Source organism: Corythoichthys intestinalis, chromosome 11 (assembly GCF_030265065.1).
Source record: "Corythoichthys intestinalis isolate RoL2023-P3 chromosome 11, ASM3026506v1, whole genome shotgun sequence".
NCBI lineage: Eukaryota > Metazoa > Chordata > Actinopteri > Syngnathiformes > Syngnathidae > Corythoichthys > Corythoichthys intestinalis.
Window position 1 is genome coordinate 29,200,765 of NC_080405.1, and position 21,663 is coordinate 29,222,427.

Consider the following 21,663-nt stretch of genomic DNA (forward strand, 5'->3'; position numbering starts at 1 on the left):
ATTGGTAGGAAAAAAATACTAATACAGAAAACTAAATTAAAAAATACAGCTAGAAATGCGAAAATCCTAAAATATATATTTTTAAAAAATATATATTTAAAAAAAAAACTTTCAAAAATAAAGATCAATTTTTTTTAATGTTGTAATTTTAATAATTCTTTTTTTTTTTTTTTTTTTTTTTTTTTTTTTTGTCTTGAAGGTATGATATACAAATTTACGAAACCTGGTCGTAGAGATATCCACCTCGGAGGCCCACTATGTTTTTGGAAAAATAAATTTTAAAAATCCAGTTTTCAATCCTTTTGCTGGGAATTTAAAATTAGTTTGTCACTAATTGATGTTCCAATCCATTTGATTATGGGAGGGTAGCAACAAATAAACATCTCGCTTACAGGTCTCCCACTTCAAATTGATAGGGCGTCTATCGCCGTCATCAGCAGCCAATGAGTTAAGTTGACAGGACTCATGTTATAAATCCTATGTGTTATTATTATAATTTTTAAAATACTGTATGACAATAATTAGTCTTACAAATGCCACTGTCTTGAAAAACAGTTTTAACAAACAAAAATACAGTGGTAAGTTTTCATACAAAGTTAATTCGTTCCAGGACCTTGTTTGTTAGTCGAAATGGTCGTACGTTGAGCAGGATTTTCCCATGAGAATACATCATAATTCCATTAATTTGTTCCACAGCCTGAAAACCTTCACTAAATCCTTAATAAATACTGCTGGTACTTTTATACATGGTAATTACAAAAGGCAAAACAAATAAAATATAAATACAAATCGGAATAATAAAACAGAGAGAGAAAGGTGCGGTAGAGATTTTACTTTCTCTTTTAATGTTTTGTTGTTTGCGTCAACTGCGGCGGACAGTAGGTGTGTTGTGTTGCACAAGTTCTGAAAGATGGTGATTTCTTTCGCGATGTTACCACAATAATAATTGTCACCTGAACTTATAAAGACTGGCGAACGGAAGTCTGATGAGGACCGTCGAGCTCGTAGACGTTCTACAGCCGTATTGTCGAGCCAGTTCACGAATGCGCACACCACGCTCATATTTTTCAATCATTTCCATCTTCATTTCAATGGTAAGCGTCACCTTTTTTTCACCACCTGCACTAACCTTCTTGGAACCCGTGTTGTTTTCTCACACAAGAAAATCCACCGCGTGTCCGTCTGCGGTGCTGTCACAAATCATCGCATTTCAAGCATGTCGCCGGATGTAGAAACAAATGGCGGGTCGAATTTTACGTCGGATGTCGAAGTGATCGTATGTCGAGGTAACACTGTACTCAGTATCAATATCGCTACCCGTTATGGCTGTTTTTGGAGAATTGGACAGTATCGGTTTTGGTCACAAGATCCGATCCGATCCAGTAGTTGTGTGCTTTCAGTACAATCGTGCTTTTCGGCTGCTGTAAATCCATCCTTACGGCTCAGAAAGCACTCCTGCAATGTATACTCGTATTCTGTTACCGGGTTTTCAGCAACAAAGGAATGGGAAGTATGATTTGTATTTTACGAAACAGTAGGCCAGTGTGTCATTTTCTTTGTTATGCAGGCTTGGGTTTAGACATCATCTTAACTTGGAGTGTCATAAACAGCAAGAAAAACATTATTGTTGGACTATTTTTGAGTCTTTTTACTATCCACCAAACTAGACAGGATGAATTTCCACCATGCTTGATCGATTAAATATGTCACCTACGATCTCCGTCATAAAATCATCCACACCTACGTTATGGATGTTTAACTGTAAAAGATACATACACATACTTCAAACATCATTTCCTGGCATGTGTAGGACAGGACGTTAAATATGGTTGACAGCTCCGTGGGCTGCAAACAATAATACTGCCGGCGAAAACCAGAACAAATCAGATTTGGAGGTGAGAAGCACGCAAAGTAGAGGCCAGGTTGGAGATTTACACCAATTTTCCGACGCATTTCCAGATGGAGTTGCACACCCTTTTTTCTGTCATTTTGTATTATTTTAAAATGGTTGGCAGCTCTTAAAACCATGAGTTCATAGTACAAAACTACATATTTTCTCCAGGCCGTGGACGAGTCACGCTTGTTAGCAAATAGAACATGATACAACATAGCAACATAGAAAACCGAAGTGAAGACTTTTTGTTCAGTTTTGTCAAAATTGGTTGGACTATTATTGCCGTCAATGGCAGCCAATGACTTCAATTTGCTTAACTGGTCACTGAATTCTAATAAGATTTGTTGATATCGTGGATTATAACGTTCTTTTTTTTTTTTTTTTTTTTTTTTTTTTTACATAAATGAGCAATTGTTGTAATAATTTATGTCCCCGTGATGCTTGCATTTACATTTAACATGTATACATCAAAAAGCATTGGGGTAATACCAATGTATATGAAGAAAAAAACATTATTTTTTGAGGATTTTCACATTTTAGATGCATTTTTTAAATGTAATTTTCTATACGTATATATTTTAACTCAATACTACTTCTTTTGAATCCCTCCAATGTTTTATGTATATTTATGAACTCTTTGGCTGCAATTGACGTCGACAGACATCCGATCTATTTAAAGTGTGATGGTTGGTAGCGAATTAACAAAGTTCATATTTGAATGAATGGTGAAAAACAGTAAATAGTCACCGATTTTTTGACCACAAAAATTTAACATAAATTTTATTTTAGCGAAAAACAAACAGTATGTTATTGACTTCCGCGGGCCACACACAACTGATGCGATGGGCCGGATCTGGCCCCCAGGCCACCAGTTTGTCACCCCTGATTCAAATCATATTATATGTTGCTTTTGCTAAGGCCTGATTTCAGTAGATTTCAAAATAGAAATGCTAGAATATACATATACTAGTATAGATATTTAAGTTTGGCAGATCTCTCTTCACTGCAAACAGAGGTGTTTTCCATCAAGTGGAACATTCCATTAAATTGACTCAGGAAAAATGAGGTAATGGCGACCATTCGTAATGTAATGCCAGCTCTCCGTAGTCGAAAATGACCGTAATTAAGAGTCTGTCAGTGTTGGGTTTGTTCTTTTTATTTAATAAGATGTTTCATAAATTATCGCTCATAAAAGATTCTTTTCAGTAGTTACAAAGAGGATGGTACATTTAGTGCCGCGGAAGCAAAAAAAAAAAAAAAAAAAATTGGTCAATGAGGAATCTTCAACGTCCCATCAGTTCATCTTGAAAGCAACATAATTCCTCAAAATGTACGCCAGTGAAATGCTTCCCCATATTCAGTGTTTTCAAGGAGTAAAATCTTTTAAGAAAAAAAAAAATAGGACAGCGCTACGACCAAAGTGGCATCATAGTGGCTCAAGTTTCCCTTCTAGTCCCATTTCAAGGAGAAGCTACCAGGGCGGCGGGAGGGCTTCCTTCATGATATTTCATTCTGTCCCCCTTCTGTATATGCCTGCTACTAGGATACCTGCTGCTGGATGTGCCGCAAAAACTCATTGTAGGAGGACCCCGACTCTGAATGATCTTCCACCAAGTGCTGGAAGAAAGCCACGTTACTCGAGGCGTCGTCCCTAAGGATGGAGAAACAAAGTCACGAATTGAGAATACAACTGGATCCAGGATTCAACTGATCATGGCCATGTGTGGGGCGACAACTCTGCTGAGTGAGAAAACAATGGTGCTCAGGAAGTAGAATGAGGCGGCCCCAAACAATACAGTGGACTCCTTGAGGAAGCGACCATCCGTCACAGAGAAACAATTCCGCAAGAGGTCACTGAGATTGTGATATACATATAACAAAAATATGTGCTGGGTGTAGTATTTATATTAGGGCTGCCACGATTAATCGGCAGCTCATCAATTATCAAATTAATTGAAATAGTGATTTCATTCATTCATTGACCGAGCCACTTATCTTCACGAGGCTCATGGGGGAGCTGGAGCCAATCCCAGCTAACTATGGGCAGTAGGCGGGGTACACTCTGAATTGGTTGCCAGCCAATCACAGGGCTCGGAAATAGTAAATATTTCTAAAATAAATATCTTTCCATGATTTATTTATTTATTTATTTTACTCATTTATTTAATTTTTTTAAGTAAAAAGGAAAAAACAGTATTAAAAAAAAAATATATATATATATATATTTCAATAAATAAACCATATCTTAACAAAGAAAAAGAAAAAAAACTAGAAAAAAAATATTTTCTTGATTAAAAAATATATTTTAATTAAAAAAAGGGAAAAAATTGTGGTATTCTGTTATTTATTTTTTAATTCATTTTGTTGATTTAAAAATATATATTTTAAATAAAAAAAAAGTTGACAGCCTCTTTTTTATTTTAAATTTATTTTGTTAGTTTAAAAATATTTTTTAATTAAAGGGGAAAAAAACTATTATGATTCTATTTAGATTTCATTGCTTAAAGAAAAATTATTAATAAAAAAGGAAAAATACATTTAAAAAATATTTTTGAAAAAATAGCAGTAACCATTCTATGCTTTCATGAGTTCTCTGTGAAAATAAAAAATATTTGTTATTAATTAAAATCACATTTGCAAATATATACTTTTACTTTGGAAAAATATGATAATTTTATAATACTCATTATCTAACATTTCTCAGCGAATCATTTTGGTCCCAAATGTTATACCTAGAGTAATAGAACAGTAAATAAACTTCAGATATTAGCTAAATTTGTGGCAACCCTTGCATACGTCAACATTTTTCATCACAATAAAATCCCTTTTTTTTTTGCGCTTACTTGATGACGTGCATGATGGAGCGGAAAGCTCTGTTGTCCTGCAGCCAGTCGAGGAACGCTCGCACCCTCTCCGACAGCAGCGTCTGCAGCTCAGGAATGCAACTCTGCCACAAACAGCAATAAAAATCAACAACAACAACAAAACCACTCTTTTCGCTGCTCCCAGTGGCATTCAAGTGCACAATGTGGCGCCTAGAAAAAAAGCCAGTTTGGAATGTTTGGCATGTAGGTGGTTCTGGGAGGCATCAAAAGAGGAGATAAACATGCTGACGGCCACTGTTGGCTGGAACGTTCTAGAGGGGAAAAAGCAGCAACAGCAGGTCTGATTTGCTGCACGTTGCTTTTTTTTTTTTTTTTTTTTTAAATACTAAAAAGCACCTTCTAGTGAAACTACCCCAATCTGTGATATGCCTCTTTACTGACCATGTTAGGGGGGATAGAAGCAAAGTTGGGGTAGTCCAGAACATCTCTGATGAACATCTCATCGCAGCGTTTGCCAATCCAAAGATAAAACACCTGCACAAATGCAAGGAAATTACAGTCAATTGTAGAAATGATGTAGATTACGAAAATAGGATGTCCTCTAGTTTTTTATGAGCCTGGTGGACCACCAGGCTTTTCTTGCCCACATATTTTGACCGCGTCTGGTGATAAGGCTGAAAGCGCAATGGCGACATTGATCTCGTTCAGCTCTCTGCCATTACACTGAAACACCCGTGTATATTACTTATAAGTATTGCAAGACTTTGAAGTTTTGTAAGACTGTAGGTTTAAGTATTGACAATGAATTGCTTATGCTGACACATAATAGTCATACTTTCAAAATCCCTATCGACTTAACATTTTTACAGTGCTGGCCAAAAGCATTGGCTCAGTTTCTCCCAGAAAATGATTGCAATTACAAATGCTTATGTAGTAATAGCTTCATTTATTTTGTTTGCAATGAAAACACAAAAAAGAGAATGGAAAAAAAGAATCATTATCATTCTACACACAACTCCCAAAATGGCCTGCACAAAAGTATTGGCACCCTTGGAAAAATCATGTGATGCTTCTTTAATTTGTGTAATTAACAGCACCTCTTACTTACCTGTGGCACATAACAGGCGGTGGCAATAACTAAATCACACTTGAAGCCAGTTAAAATGGATTAAATTTGACTCAACCTGTGTCCTTGTGTGTACCACATTGAGCAAGGAGAAAAGCAGACCAAAGAACTGTCTGAGGACTTCAGAAGCAAAATTGTGAGGAAATATGGGCAATTTCAAGGCTACAAGTCCTTCTCCAAAGGCCTGAATGTTCCTGTGTCTACCGTGTGCAGCGTCATCAATAAGAGTAAAGCCCATGGCACTGTGGCTAACCTCCCTTGATGTGGACGGAAAAGAAAAATTGATGAGTGATTTTAACGAAACATCGTGCAGATGGTGGATAAAGAACCTTGACTAACATCATATATAATACATATATATCATAACAAGTTCAAGCTATGCTGCAGGCTGAGGGTACAACAGTGTCAACCCGTACTATCTGTCGGCGTCTAAATGAAAAGGGACTCTATGGTACGATACCCAGGAAGACCCCACTTCTGACCCAGAGACATAAAAAGGCCAGGCTAGAGTTTGCCAAAACTTACCTGAGAAAGCCAAAAACGTTTTGGAAGAATGTTCTCTGGTCAGATGAGACAAAAGTAGAGTTTATTGGGAGTTTACAGGACAAAAAAGGTATCCTTCAAAGAAAAGAACACGGTCCCCACAGTCAAACATGGCGGCGGTTCCCTGATGTTTTGGGGTTGCTTTGCTTCCTCTGGCACTGGACTGCCTTACCGTGTGCATGGCATTATGAAGTCTGAAGACTACCAACAAATTTTGCAGCTTAATGTAGGGCCCAGTGTCAGAAAGCTGGGTCTCCCTCAGAGGTCATCGGTCTTCCAGCAGGACAATGACCCAAAACACACTTTAAAAAGCACTAGAAAATGGTTAGATAGAAAGCACTGGAGACTTCTAAAGTGGCCAGCGAGTTTTGTGTAAAATGATGATGATTGAATTTTTTGCCCCCATTCTCTTCTGTTTTTTCATTGCAAGCAAAATAAATGAAGAAATTACTACCAAAGCATTTGTAATTGCAATCATTTTCTGGGAGAAATTGAGCATTATCTGAAAGAATTGCAGGGGTGCCAATACTTTTGGCCAGTAATGTATTTCTACGAATTTTTTTTTCCTCAAAAACTGATAGGCTGTTGGTGGACTGCTCTACCACCAGGCTTTCCAAGTTTTCTGGGGCAAACCCTGAAATATTGTACTCAAGCAGTTGACTTTTTTGGACTAATATACGATGGTAAACTCCACGGTATAAAAACTACCAGTTTTATGTGTATAGCCCTTTAAGACATGGGTTGGTTAAGGTGCCTTTCTTTCTATATTTATTTATGTTTTTAGAATATCTTTACAAAAAAAACACAGTACCAAAGAATTTTTTTTCTGCCGAAAACACGCTCCAGTAGTAGTACCGGTAGGTTGTGCAACAAGATTTTGGACGAGGCTCTAATACGACAGAATTTCAATGTCTTTTACTTTCTACGTTCAAGTCTGTCAACTCATGGGCTGCCGTTGATGATGATGGGGCATTCGATCGCTGCCAGCCAACCCAGTCTAAATGGATCGGACGTCTATTGTCGTCAATGGAAAAGGAAGAAAAGATGAAGACGTACATTGCCGCAATCCATAAGGAACGCGCCGTTTAGACTCAACCTCTCTGCAGACAGGTGGAGGAGCGGAGGCTGCGGTACCAGTGTGTCGTTGAGGTGGAGCGCCCCCTAAAGGTCGAACCCAGTCAATGCGATTAGACGATAACCTTACATTGTTTCTCTTCCTTTTTTGTCGCTTTAACTGACTTGGTCCGACATGTTATCCAGGCGGTAGAGATCAGGGTGAGCCATACGCATTAGCTGCTGCAGCGGCTGCGTTTTGAACTCACACATGGCGAAAACACGCTCGTCCAGTCGGATATCCGTTCCTGTGCAAAATGCTTTCTAAGAAACAGAAGGCAACTTTTTAATACAGTTAGTAGTAGATGAATAGTAGGTTGTTAGCATAAAAGGCAGCCATACCTGTTTGAGTAGAGCGAGGATGTAAAGGAGAAAAAGGCGCATGGAAGCAGGAACCACGAGACCAGACTGCTGCAGGTTGGACACGCTTCTCTTGTAAGCGCTCACAAAGTCCACAGCCGCATTTATCAAGGCGTCCCTCGCATCAGATAGGCTGGATGAAATGGAGCGGTCGATGGCTTTTGCAAAAACAACAGCAAAAAGAAAAAAAGATTAGCCAGTGAAGGCGCCAAGAAGTGGAACTACAAATTTTGCCGAATTACCCATGTTGGCCAGCAAGCAAGTAATAGCCTGAACGTCAGCACCGGCGTACACGTCGCTCAGCTGGTTGACCACAGGCAGACAAAGAGTGTGGACACGGATACGCCTCTTCCCTGTAGCGTAACGAAGACACACCGCTATCGGTTAGAACATAGTAGGGCTGCTAGGTTTCAAAATTACTTTTTAGGAGGTATGAAAGATTAAAACAAATACATAAACTGCTTTTCAGGGTTAAAAAAGACACCCTGCACTGTAATTGTTTCCAATTTCCCTGGCCCCCTTGGCTACTGGACAAGCATTGAGAGTAACAAGACTACATGTAGAAGTCCCGCTCAAGCTTTGTAGATAGAACCTGTGGCAGCGTATAAAGAAAATAAACCTGTGTTTACTGTGCTAGTTCCTATTTAAAATTGCTTCCCAAGGAGTTTGTGCGTGAATATTCATTATTTTAAGAGTTAACCCTTCGGCTGCTGGACACCTGTAAACAATTCCTTATCTCCAGGCCAGCCATTTTTCTAAAACATGTTTAATGGAGTGGATTTAGCCATCAGAATTAGACATATGCCGATTACCGGTTTCAAGGTATACCGTGGTTTGAAAACGTGAAGGTTTCAAAACCGCAAAAAAATTCAGTCATACCGTCTCTATGGTATCAGCTATATTTTATGTCCCAAAAATGCTCAACCCTCCTCCACCGGTTGTTCCTCAGTGTCAGTCAGCTGTGCTACACGATGGCTGGAGGAGGTGAAACTCCTGAACTTTTCCCCCATCGAAGAAAACGAAATCGTTCGTATGGGAATACTTCGGCCACAGAAAAGTTACAGACGGCCGCGGCTTAGAGGAGGAGGGCCAATCGACATGTAAAACATGTTTGTGGAGGGTGGCTGCCGAGGAGGCAATACCTCCAATATGATTTCGCGTTTATACAAAATTAAAGGTTAGTAAATGCTAGGCCGGAACGATATTGAAAAAAACTATTGGTGAGATTTTTGGGGGGTTTGCGATATATTGTGATATTATATTGCGATATTAAAAAACAAAAATATATATTTTTTAAAAAGACATTTTTACTAGATGACTTGAATAGCTGTTTGGAAAGACTTTGGATGACTCATCATGACCACAGTGTACAGTATTCCATCATTTTTCGCGGTTAATAGGGACCAGAACCCGCCGCGATAAGTGAAAAACCGCAAAGTAGCGCAAGGTTTATCAAATCAAATCAAAGGTTTGTGGACTGGAAAAAAAACAACAACTATCGCACGTCCTTGCGATGGGACTATTGCGCATGCGCACATCGCGATGGCGATGTTTAAACCATATATCGTTCAGGCTTCGTAAATACTGTCATGAACATTTCCCTCCCGCTACGAAAGTCAACTCCAGCGTGTTTAGTGTGCCTAGCGGTGGTAAAACGTGTTTTTTCTCTCTGGCAACTGTCTGTGTTGAGAAAGAAAGTGTGTGTATCATGTAAACATGATACGAGTCATACACACATACTTTTTATGGAAAATATATACATTTTAAAAATTTTATTAATTATGATTTTTGTTCTGATGGTAATAATGTTGACCTGTGGGTTTCGGCCTCATCTAAAGGTCTGCATTTATTTAAATTGAGAATGTTTTGTTATTTTTTAAAATTTGTTTTTACTTGATATTATACTGATGGTCCATTTGCTAAAATGTTTTGAAAAATAAAAATCCTGTTCAATGGAAAAGAAGTTGTTTTTTGAAACCCAGATATCTCAAAGTAACACATTTTAGAGCTGTAATTGCAATACCGTGATACTGTGCAATTTTGGCTTAAGGTTATTATACCATCTGAATCTTATACTCGCACATGCCAAATCAATATAAAAATATGCTAAAGTAATCACAAGCTCTTAGGTCTCTTGGTTGATTAGATGTTTACCGAGCTGGAGGTCATAGTTCAATTTGTTGTATATAGACACGTTTGCTGTTCTTTGCCCTCCCTAACCTACAATATGATCTCTTTTCATATTCATTCAGGTAGTAAAGTAAAACAAGTCACATGACAAACATGTGGTTATGGAATTTCCTCCACACAGGGTTAAGAGGATGATGCAATGATGTTAACTGCCGTTTTCCACTGTATATTACCATAAAGTTAACAGGTTTATCAACAAGTTTTTCAGTGCCATCAACGATGATAAACGTCCAATAATGTGTCTATTCTCATCCTTCTGCCGTGAATTTAAATGAGTTTGTCACTAGAAGGCAGTATTTCCACAATATTTGATCAATTAAAAATGTCATGGCTAATTACTGAACTCAACCAATTTTTTCCCCCTTACCTTTACTGGACGTGTAGAGCAGAGCTGCCTGAAAGCATGCCAGAGAAGAGTCGACTAGCGAGTCGTCGATGGACATCTGTACGGCGAATGCAGAGTCCGGGTTGACGTTAGCGAGGGACAGCAGGTCAGTGGAGCGCACAAAGAAGTTACCGTGGAAAGTGTGAATGGATAAACCTACAAAAATAAAAAAGTTGGTCGGAATACTGAAACCGCACGGCGGGCGTCATGTTTGGGGAAACAAACCTTTAGTGCATCGTATTCTCATGACCGCCTCGAAGCCCAGCTTCCTGCTGAGGTAGCGTTCAAGATCCTTCTGGAATTTTTCCAGCTGGGTCGGGTTGTGGATGTGATGAAAGGAGGGGTAGTAGAAGATGCTGCCAGCGGAGTACTTGGAGATACACGCTGGTAATCAAAACGGAAGGACAACAACACTGAATACATTTCCTAGTTTCGCAGAAAGCTGAAAGTTGAGAGCCATACCTAGTGATGCGAGGTCAGCATACTGAGAGCTGAGAAGAAAAAGATCCACACCAATCTGTTGTCCTGAGCAATCCAGTGCAAATTTTTTGTAGAAGTCTGTTGCAGGTCCTAGATGCTGCACTCCCTACAAAAATGTGAGGAAATAAAAGACTTTACAATGCAGTAGAATGTAGAAAAGTTGTGATACTATAAATATTCCTTACCTTGGCACTGGAGCGCTGACTGGGATCCTCCCTGGAGTGCAGCAAACCGGCACCCAGCGTGGGCCGCTGACTCTGAAACACGCTGACGCGCCCTCCAGTGGGCGACATGAGCTTAAAGGCAGCCTGCAGGGCGGGCCCCAAAGCGCTGTGCGTCTCCCTGCTCTGGTTGAACGTGGCAGGGAGCGAAGTCAGTAGGTCCTTGATCAGCTACATCGAGATGGGAAGGAGGAAATAACATAAACCCACCCTGAAAATATCACTTACAAATTTCACCGACCTACCTCTTTACTCTCCTTCCAGTTCACCATTAGACTATCGTGAGATGGTATGAAGACATCTGCAGTATAAAAAGTTAGAATACAGCGACACTGATGAAAATGTGCCTTGCAATTGTTTGCTGAATAGTTTAGTCTATGGAGTGGCTGCTACAATGGATTGCTTAATTGACAAGTAATATTCACTGATTGTTATATTCTTTGATGAAAGCAGATGATTATCTTTGTAATGAATTCAAATGAGGTATTTGCGCACATCTTGCTTTAGAAAACAACGTTTATGGTAGACCTACTAACTACAAAGGTGTAAGATCACATGTGTAAACAACTTGAAAATGAATACCGTCAATATCCGTCACCACCAGCATTTGTGGGCGCGAAAGTCCCTCCTGGAGATTGTAAAAGTGCACGTTGCTGTCGAAAGTGAGAAATCCCACCTTGGTGCGAGAGTCTCCAGGCAACCTGAGGAACACCGTGATCACTCTTTTGCTCACTCACTGCCATTGACGACGGTAGATGTCCAAATCCATTTGAATTGAGAGGGCGATGGCTGCCATCCCTCACACTTCAAATGGATTGGCACATTTATCTCCGTCAATGGCACTTAAATACGATCATTACGTACTTATCCAAGTTCTCCAAGAGCAACTGGCAGAAATATTTCAGGTACCCGCTTTCCACGGCATTGTGGGAAACGTCCAATACGAATAGGTAGACGGCAGGCTGAGGGGGCCGCAACTGTTGACACAAATTCGTTGTTAGAATACTTAAATCACAAATTAAGAATAACCGAAACAAATCTCTATGACCATTAAATACAAGAGCGATTTCAAAAAGATAAGTTTACTAATTGCACATGAAATAAGATGTTTGAAATAATTTACGTTTATTCGAGAGGTTATCTTATTTTTATTTTAGGGATGCCAGAAAGGAATATTTTGATAGCTTTATATATATATGTATATACAGTGCTGCTCAAAAGTTTGTGAACCCCCTCAACATTTTGGAATTTTCTATTATTTCAACCTGATTTCCTAATCAATCAATTCAGTAGTTTTTTTTTTTTGTTTTTTTAACAGTTGTGTTGTCGAGACTAAATTAAAAAGAGTTTTCATCAACTGATGTAGGTGCAAAATTGAACTGTTTGGTCACAACCAAAACCGCCATGTCTGGAGAAAAGTCAACACTGCATACCACCAAAAGAACCTTCTCCCAACAGTGAAGCATGGAGGTGGGAATGTCAAGATCTAGGCTTGCTTTTCATCCTCAGGACCTGGACAACTCCACATAGTCCAGGGAATCATGAATTCTGAGGAATATTGTCAAATCCTAGAACATAACCTGGCGCCATCTGTTTTGAAGTTAAAGCTTGGCAGAAGGTGGATCATGCAACATGATAATGATCCAAAGCATTCCAGCAATACAACCAAGGAATGGCTGAAAAAGAAGAAGATTCGTGTTCTGGACTGGCCCAGTCAAAGTCCTGACCTAAATCCCATTGAAATGCTGTGGCGGGACCTGAAGCGAGCAGTTCATGCCAGACGCCCATCAAACCTCTCTCAACTGACTGCGTTCTGCAAGGAAGAATGGGCAAAAATCCCCCAAAGTAGATGTGAGAGGCTGATTAGTCACTACAGAAACCGTTTGGTTGAGGTAATCTCTGCAAAAGGAGGCGCAATATCCTATTAACTGAAGGGGTTCACATACTTTTGCACACATGATATCTGAGTTTTTCTTAAATCAACCACTTTTGTTAAATAAAGAATGACAATATAACAATTCTTTTGTTTCAGTCCATTATTTGGAATGTCAGTATTGTGGATTTGGGTATAACTTAACATTTAATAAGGTTATTTTAGTTTTTTTTACAAAAAATCTGACCATCGCTGTGGGGTTCACAAACTTTCGAGCAGCACTGTATATAAATCACATGCTATTAAACGTGGCGTGTTCAGTATGCTGGTATGTTTGTTACAAGATAACTCAAAAATGACTAAAGGCAAAAAAAAAATAAAAATAAATGACTAAAGGGATTATTATCAAATATGCAGGATGTTTGTAATATGAAGCGGAAGCGGTGATTAAATCCTGGGTGATGAGGTCAAAGGCCACAGAGATCAGAAAAACAGTTTTGCGATACTCATGAACGAATAATGAGATTATTATAAAACTTGCATAATGTGTTTCTAATATAAACTAGAAGAGGGCATTGAGGTCAAAGGTCACAGAGGTCAGAAAAGGAATTTCACGCCAACTTGTTTCACACTTAAAGGGAGTTCACACCAACAAATATGGAGATGCTTTGAATTTGGTTGCTCGGGCAGAAGGCGTGCTCTGAGTGCTCTTCTCGTTTTAAATGTAAAAAAAAAAAAGTAAATAAATAAATAAGAAAAAAAAAAAACATTCAAAAATATGAGAATTTTTACTAATAAGGGGCTCTAAAGGAGGATTGGACAGTTTTCTAATAATCTTCAATCAATTGACAAGCTATCAATACCCGTCAGTTAATTTGATCATAGATTAACCAATTCATTGTGGCAGCCCTATTTCATACACATCTTAAATATAATTTTCCACAATCTACACCAATACAGGTAGCTCCCCAAAAAGTTAAATATCAGAGAATCATCAATCGGTTAACTACAGTCAATGTGTAAAAATGCACGACTACAATGCTTATTTAACTTATTTTGACAAAGTTATGTTCAAATTTTCGAATCAGCATGCTAATCAGCATGTTTTGATCAGCACTGAAATCTAACTCGCAAATTTTGTTTTCAAATTCGTCCACAGTATTATCATTAAAAAATACAAACCAAGACTGCCACCTACAGGACTAATGCACTCAACGCTGCAAAATTGTCCTCACCATGTAATCGGAGGACGCGATAAATTCTACAGTGGCATTTTGGACCTCTGGCCTCTTGTGGGGTTCGCCGTACGACCTCGTTACTGGGTTGTACATGAACTCATCTGGTACTGAAAGAAAAGGGAAAAAAACAAAACAGAAAAGATCAACAGATGCCGGAAATTTGCGACTAGGTCAATTTCGTCGCGGTTTTCGTACCATCGTTGACCCGATAGCAGAGGTTACATTTCCAGCGCCGTTGGTCCAGGAAGGTAACAAATGGGTTAATGTAGGTGCGGCAGTGGCGACAGCGGACAATAGTGTTGGACGTGATGACTGGCAATTGCTGCGGAAAGACGTTTTTATTTACATACTGTATGAATTCATTGGCTGCCAGTGATTAACCCATTGGTTGCTGTCAATGGCACTGAAAGATTAGCATTCCCAGCCAAGCCTTTCAGTTTGAATGAATTGGACAGCTATCGTTGACATGGCAGGCAATGAGTTAATCACAAATTATTTTTGTAAATAGCTGACTATTTGTCTTGTATATTTAGTTATTTGGTGGTATATTAGTCTGGGCTTTACATTTTATTTGAATAAATATTTATATTTTAAAAAAGTATAAATCAATGAATACGAATATTTAAAATATATTTCCAGGCTCAATAAAGAAGATTAGCACAATTTTTAGGTCAACAATGTCTCGAATAATCAGGTATAGAATTAGTTGTTGATTATTTATCATATTGTTTGATCACGATTCTTTTCATAGTTTCACTTGGTTTTTCCATTATTATTTTTAAACTGGTAGTCTTTGTACAATAGCGTCTGCCAGTGTACATTAGCATTAAGCTTGGAGTCGCTTGAAAAATGAAATGTATTCGGTATATTCGTGCACAATATAGACCTGTGTTAATACAAAATTTTGCTGGGCGATAAATTGTCTTATAATTTATCGCTGATATGTGATATTATTGTAAAAAAAAAAAGTATATATATGTATATATATTAGGGCTGTCAAACGATTAAAATTTTTAATCGAGTTAATTACAGCTTAAAAATTAATTAATCGTAATTAATCGCAATTCAAACCTTCTATAAAATATGCCATATTTTTCTGTAAATTATATATATATATTCTGTAAAATAAATTGTTGGAATGGAAAGATAAGACACAAGATGGATATATACATTCAACATACGGTACATAAGGACTGTAGTGGGCATTTCACTCTACTGTCATTTAAATCTGTCTATGCTGTCCTCACTCCGAAGCGTCTACTTTTTCCAAAGCTAGACAGCTAGTGAACGACGCCTTAATAATCAGACTTCTTCCTTTTTCATCTGATTTATTAATAAAATGGCCTCAAACCATTGTCCTCTTTAGACCGTTGTATAACTACAAAAAAAAAGTACACAAGCATTGCATTAGCAACAACGTTAGCTTCGCACGCTATACAGGTTCACTAAACATAAACAAAAAGCATCTCATACAAAAAATATAACATTTCGCTTACTAACATAATATGTACATTCTTTACAACAACCATACTTACGGAAAAATCTTGTCCAAGGATCATATAAGCACAACATTACAACGTAGGCGTCAGCCCGAGACGTCGTGCAGCCATAATGAACTGGCAAGAAAGCAATAAACCATGTCGCAAAGCGACCACAAGAGTTCGCTGTTAGACAGCACAAAAAACCTTGCTGTAAAACTTACCAAAAGGCAGAATACTGTCTCAGCGGGACCTGTGCGGTAATTGCGTCAAATATTTTAACGTGATTAATTTAAAAAATTAATTACCGCGCGGTAAAGCGATAATTTTGACAGCCCTAATAATAATAATAATAATAATATATATATATATATATATATATATATATATATATATATATATATATATATATATATATATATATATATATATATATATATATGTATGTATATATATTTTAATATGGCAAGTGCACACGATCATATCCATTTAAAAAAAAAAAAAAAAATTATTATTAAAAATTATTTAAACAAAAAAATCACACAGCCCTAGCTTGAATTCCAAATTGCGAGTGTGTACATGTATGAGTCACATCCCACCTGTAGATCTCTGAAAGGGTGAAGAAGAAGGCCAAGAGGCAGTCTGGCCCTGTTAAGTAGCACCTGCGTTTGAGGGATGCTGGTCAGGGTACACCGGAATGTCCTGTACGAGGGAAAAAACAGGAAACTTATTTGCATCCTTTTTTTTTTTTTCTTCTACCGGTAGTGGTGAAAAGGCTTTACATACTGTGGGCTGCAGTTAACCTTCCTCAGTTCCTGACTAAGGTTGGGTTCAGGGGCTTCCAGGGGTCTCGGGGGGAGCAGGTTCCTCTCCTGCAGCAGGTTGAGAGGCCTGAGAGCTTCCACCTCCAGCTCCGGGACACCGCTCAACCCTCCCAGCGCGGCCGAGAGCTGGGAAAGGCTAGGGAATGGCTGAACACAAACCAGGAAGTCAGGGCAATTTTTACAAGTTAAATCAGCAACTTTACTCAAGGGCGGGACCCCAACTTGGGAGTACTGCTGGTAGCTCGTCGGTCCAAGCGCGTCCTGAGAAACCAGCGGGTCTGTGAGTAAGGTTTGGCGTGGCGTGACGGGGTAACCGTAGGGTGGCGCTGGACTAGTCAGATTGGCAGGAGGTGGCATTGTTTCTGCACAAGGCCATAAATTAATCTTAATAGTCGCAAAAAAAATTTAAAAGTATGTTTGTGAGGTTATATGTACCTGGAAAATGACCTCCTTCAAGGGAATCATAACTGTTGGGCAATGGTGACGCACTGCCAGTAGTGGAAGATGATGTGTCACCGCCTGAAACAGAAGCGTGGACATGGAATTTCAAAGAGGAGAAAAAAGATTCAAAAGGTTTCCAAAATGTTCTCACTATTTTGATAGTCGACTAATATGTTAGACCAGGGGTTTCATTATTTTTTTTAAAGGACAAAAAAAGGCTTAATTATGTTTTGTTGTGCAACACTACTGCTGAGGTTTGTAGGTGGCCTCAAAAAACAATGTGGAAAAAAAAGGCTCGGGGACCTTAAAGTCCGTATGACACCAAAAAGCATGTTTATTTCATATTTCACGCTATGTTTTATGCTCCTGAATGAAATGGACCGCTTGGATGTGTGTGGAACCGATCGTTTTATATATCCAATATTTGGATATATAATATATAATTTAATATAAAAGATATATAATTTCTCGTCATTTGCGCTATGCCAAATTGTTGTATATAATCGAATAGTCTCAAAATATGATTGTAATTCACATAATACTGCTATTTACGACTTTTTTTATCCTGTTGTAGGCACTTTAACTGACCATTAAAATATTCATTTGTAGCAACTCCAAAGTAAACACACCATTTTCAAATGCAAGAGAGAAAAAAAACCAGACCTGCTTCTTCATCCTCATCGTCGTCATCGTCCTCCTCCTCCGAGCTTGACGACGAGGGTTCTGCGTTTGGACCGGAAGCAGAGCTATTGGTAATGTAGCCGTACTGTTTGCCTGTTGTAAACAGGCAAAGGAGGAAGACGAGCATTAGTGATCGGGAACATTTCTCGTCATTTTTGTTATTTACCTTGATGATGGCCCGGTGAGGAATGCACGGAGGTCGCGGGAGTTCCTGAGTGCACTCGCTCTCCGTTCACACCGCCGCTGCCATAGGAGTTATATGGAGGACAGGCTGGATGGTTGTAGTGATTGTGGGTTTGGTTTTCCACTGCAAACGTGACAAAAAGAAAGGGGTCCTTTAAAAATCATTAGTCGAAAATTAAGAAGGGAGACTAAATCACTCCTCTTTCATCAATAAACGCTTTATACAACAGAGACGATGTCGGAGTTTGACTGATTTTGATTAAATTTGGAAGCACAATTATTTACTGTATTTTTTTGAGTATCAATATGTAAAGTTATTTTAACTGTTAAAATTAATTGAATGTTATTTTAGAATATTTGAAAAAAAAAAAACATTTTAAACAAACTACTCATATTTTCGTGACAATGAGGAAAAATACTGTTTGTTCAATCACATTTATTCTAAATAATTGGCTGCCCATTGACAGTGCTAGAGGTCCAATCCGTTTTGACTAGGAGGGGCGAATGAATGAATTTGCCCCTCCCAGTCAAAAAGGAATTGGCACCGAAAGATGAGCATTCACAGCCAGTCCTCCCAGTTTAAATGAATTGGATGTTTATCATTGTCAATGGCAGTGAATGAGTTTGCATGACCTTGAAAATTGACTGAATAAATATTACACTGATTCAAAACCAAAAGAGCTAAGAAAAAGCCCAAACCTGAGCTTTCTTGGCCATTAACAGCTGGCGCCATCGGACTGGGCTCGGCCATGCTGTACCCGGGATGCACGGCTGCTACTGCTGTTGGTGTCATAGCGCTTGGCTGATTGCTGTACTGTGTCGCTCTAAGCGCGGCAGCAGTCTGGCTGGACACGAGCGTGCCGTACTGGCTCGTACCTGCCGCAGACGGGTAGGAAACGATAGGATACAGAGGGGTCTCCGGACCGCTAGGTGGTGCAGGCAGCAAAGTGGGCTGCTGCTGCTGGCATTGAGCAGCGGGAGGATGGTATAAAGTCTGTCCATAAAACGCTCCCGCAGTGGCAGTGGGCGGATGTTGCTGTTGCTGAAATTGGGCATAAGGGGTGCTTGGAAGTGGTGCTGTGGAAGGTGCGGCAGGAGTGCGTTGCTGGGGAGGTGGTGCTGAGCCTAAGGGTGCTACTTGACAGTGATTCTGATAGTAGTTATTCACATGGTGGGCACTGTTCATGACAGGGGCTTTGTGTGATGGGGTGGTGGAGTAGTTTTGTAGCCGAGGTTGGGTTTCATAATAACCTATTGCAGGATATCCGGAGGTATATGTCTGAACTGGACCTGTAAAGTAAAAAGGAAAATTATTTCAATTAGAGTTGAACAATTTGACAAAAAATGTATTTGCCATTTTTTTTCTGGCTGGTTTTGCAATTTCAAGTTGGATTCACAATTTTCTGGGAATCAAGATTCAGTTAAATGTTTATGTGGCGTTGTTTACAACCATAACATAAAATTACAAGGGTGCACAAATCACAATTTTCCAGCCAATAACATATTTTTGAAAAGCCCGACCAGCCGATCTAGATTTTTGCCGATCCTGATCCCCCCCCCCCCATGAATAACAATATACACCCTTAATATTCCAATCAATATTGTTTTATTGTAAAACATTGAACATTACTTATGAAACAAAGCCGTTTTTACTAATTAATTATTATTGTTTTTAATTTAAACACAGCTACTTGTTATTAGTGGAATACTGTTAAATGATTCTATTCCAAATTTGTAAATGTGTTATTTAGCTCCACAACGAAAGACAAATATTGGATTATCTCAAAACAAAAATTTCACTGTGAAATTTACACTTTTTGGGTTCATCCAAAATGGAAAAATCAAAGCAGATTTTTAATGTTAATGATCTTAGTTCCAAACAGGCTTCATTAGCAGCTGTTGGCTCAGCAGGACAGACCACTGTTAATACAAACATGACAGCATCAACATGAAACATGTTACGACACAGTAATGATCAGAACAGAACATTCTATTACTGATAAATTGTTCAATAAAGCATTTATTAATGTGGCGCAAAGTTCCCCATCACCAGTTCGCCCATCGATGCTAGGCTAATGTTAGCATCATCCTTGGACAAGTTCACATTCAAACGATGCGTCTGGATGTTTTATATATTGAAGTACAACATGCTAAAAATGGAAGTTACCTTCTAATTGTCGTTATTATTTTGATGGTAGGCGTATGATAACATGAATGTTGGAACTGAAGCGCATGACATATTAGCATGAGCATTCTAAAGCTCAGAGAGCTGGCTAATCGCATCATACGGCCTGCTTTACCTTTAAAACGGGGGGGAGCAGCTCCACCGTTCGGCGTTGGTGCTTGACCCGGGCCGAAGTAGCCGTTCACCGGCGCCGACATCACTACGGCGGTCCTCTCAGAAACGCAACCGGATTATCAATATCTCTAATGTTTTTTTCCAAATAAATCACATGAGTGTCACCCGGTGCAGAGCTTTATGTATAGAGAATTTAATTTGTTCCCCTGGTGGAGAGGCCGCAGATGGCCAAAGGAGACCCGGCGGGTTCGAGCTGGGTCAGCGGCCGAGCTGAGAGTGCAGGTTTCGGGGACAGGATGTTGACGAGCTTCCACCTTCCCCCGCTGGTCCTTTCGGTGCGTTTGGATTAAATCGGAATTTAAAGCTTCCATTGGGAGAACGGGCCACCGGGCCACCCCCTGAAACTGGAAATCCGACTGAGAACACCACATTATTCGCCAAAATATAACTCTTACCTCCCAGATATAATTAGAAATAACACTTTTTATTGTGGTTTTGTGGGCTCGAGGAAAAAATAGAAAGTACTAGTAGAAACCTCGTAAACGGTACTCAGAAACGGTAAGTGAATGCAACACCAATGTCCAAGATGGCACCTGTAAAAAGTGAGCATTCCAACAAATTTAAATTTCACACTTTTATTGAAGCAACTTCGTCTCCTTCTATGCGTGGGGGTGCAATATTCTTCATGTTGGTGAATCGTCAGATATTATAAATTAGTGACGATAACAGACGTCGTGTGTCCTATAACAAGTAACAAAAAAACGTGTGTGGTCATCTCATAATTAAAAAAAAAAAAAAAAGTATATATATATATTTTTTTTTTTACAAAAGTCACTAACTAGTCTATAAATCAATGACGTGACATTACCGTTAAACCACAATAGTCAGTTAGATGTGTCAATACTGCCATCCTCTGAACAGTGATTCGCATTACAACTCGCCCATTTGTTGCTACTGTGTTGCTACAAATACTCATTCTTTTAAATACAGATCTTCCAATACTTTGATCCCTTTTTTTTTTTAAACATACTAAATTATTTTACTGTATTTTATTGTGACGGAGATCATTTTTTTATTTACATTACTTACGATAAATGAATTACATATCGTGATATCAGGACCTGATAAACGTGTGAACATTGACTAAACTAGTGACATCTGCCGGTCAATTTGAGCAGTGATTTGACACAATTCTACAGTATGTTCAGTACAGTAATACAATGGAATACTACTGATATCACAAATACTATCTCACGACATTTCGTGACACTCCGGGACATTTTGTTGTTGTCCAGTAAAACCAACATTGCACTTTTTGTCAGGAAACGCCGACTAAAACAGCTGAAGTTGGGGTAACCGTAGAGACTTAATGCAGGTGTGTACTAACTCCCATTTAACATATATTTAAATGTAATTTGTTTATTCTGAACACAGCCATCAGTTAAGAAAGAGGATGCAAACTTGTGCAACCAGATTATCTCATTTACCGTATTGGCCCGAATATAAGAC

At 38.8% G+C, this 21,663-nt stretch overlaps 1 protein-coding gene across 1 annotated transcript; it reads right to left on the reverse strand.

Moving 5' to 3' along the window:
• Positions 1-257: 257 nt before the first annotated feature.
• Positions 258-20,473, reverse strand: sec24b (SEC24 homolog B, COPII coat complex component). The gene is made up of 24 exons (XM_057851060.1): positions 20,156-20,473; positions 18,555-19,145; positions 17,839-17,979; positions 17,655-17,765; positions 16,986-17,069; positions 16,773-16,912; positions 16,513-16,697; positions 16,326-16,428; positions 14,444-14,570; positions 14,246-14,355; positions 12,002-12,114; positions 11,720-11,838; positions 11,383-11,438; positions 11,102-11,308; positions 10,899-11,022; positions 10,662-10,820; positions 10,419-10,592; positions 8,104-8,214; positions 7,844-8,019; positions 7,628-7,765; positions 7,445-7,549; positions 5,161-5,253; positions 4,738-4,841; positions 258-3,545 (listed from the first exon to the last, which is right to left on the reverse strand). The coding sequence occupies exons 1-24, from the start codon at positions 20,235-20,237 to the stop codon at positions 3,434-3,436; spliced, it is 3,465 nt and encodes a 1,154-aa protein (XP_057707043.1). The 5' UTR covers positions 20,238-20,473; the 3' UTR covers positions 258-3,433.
• Positions 20,474-21,663: the final 1,190 nt, after the last annotated feature.

Coding starts and splice junctions, on each gene's coding strand:
- sec24b (XM_057851060.1), bottom strand. CDS start 20,237: ATGTCGGCGCCGGTGAACGGCTACTTCGGCCCGGGTCAAGCACCAACG. Junction 8,215..10,418: donor GCTCTACACGTCCAGTAAAG/GTAAGGGGGAAA, acceptor GTTACGCTACAG/GGAAGAGGCGTATCCGTGTC. Junction 7,766..7,843: donor TCCTCGCTCTACTCAAACAG/GTATGGCTGCCT, acceptor TCTGTTTCTTAG/AAAGCATTTTGCACAGGAAC.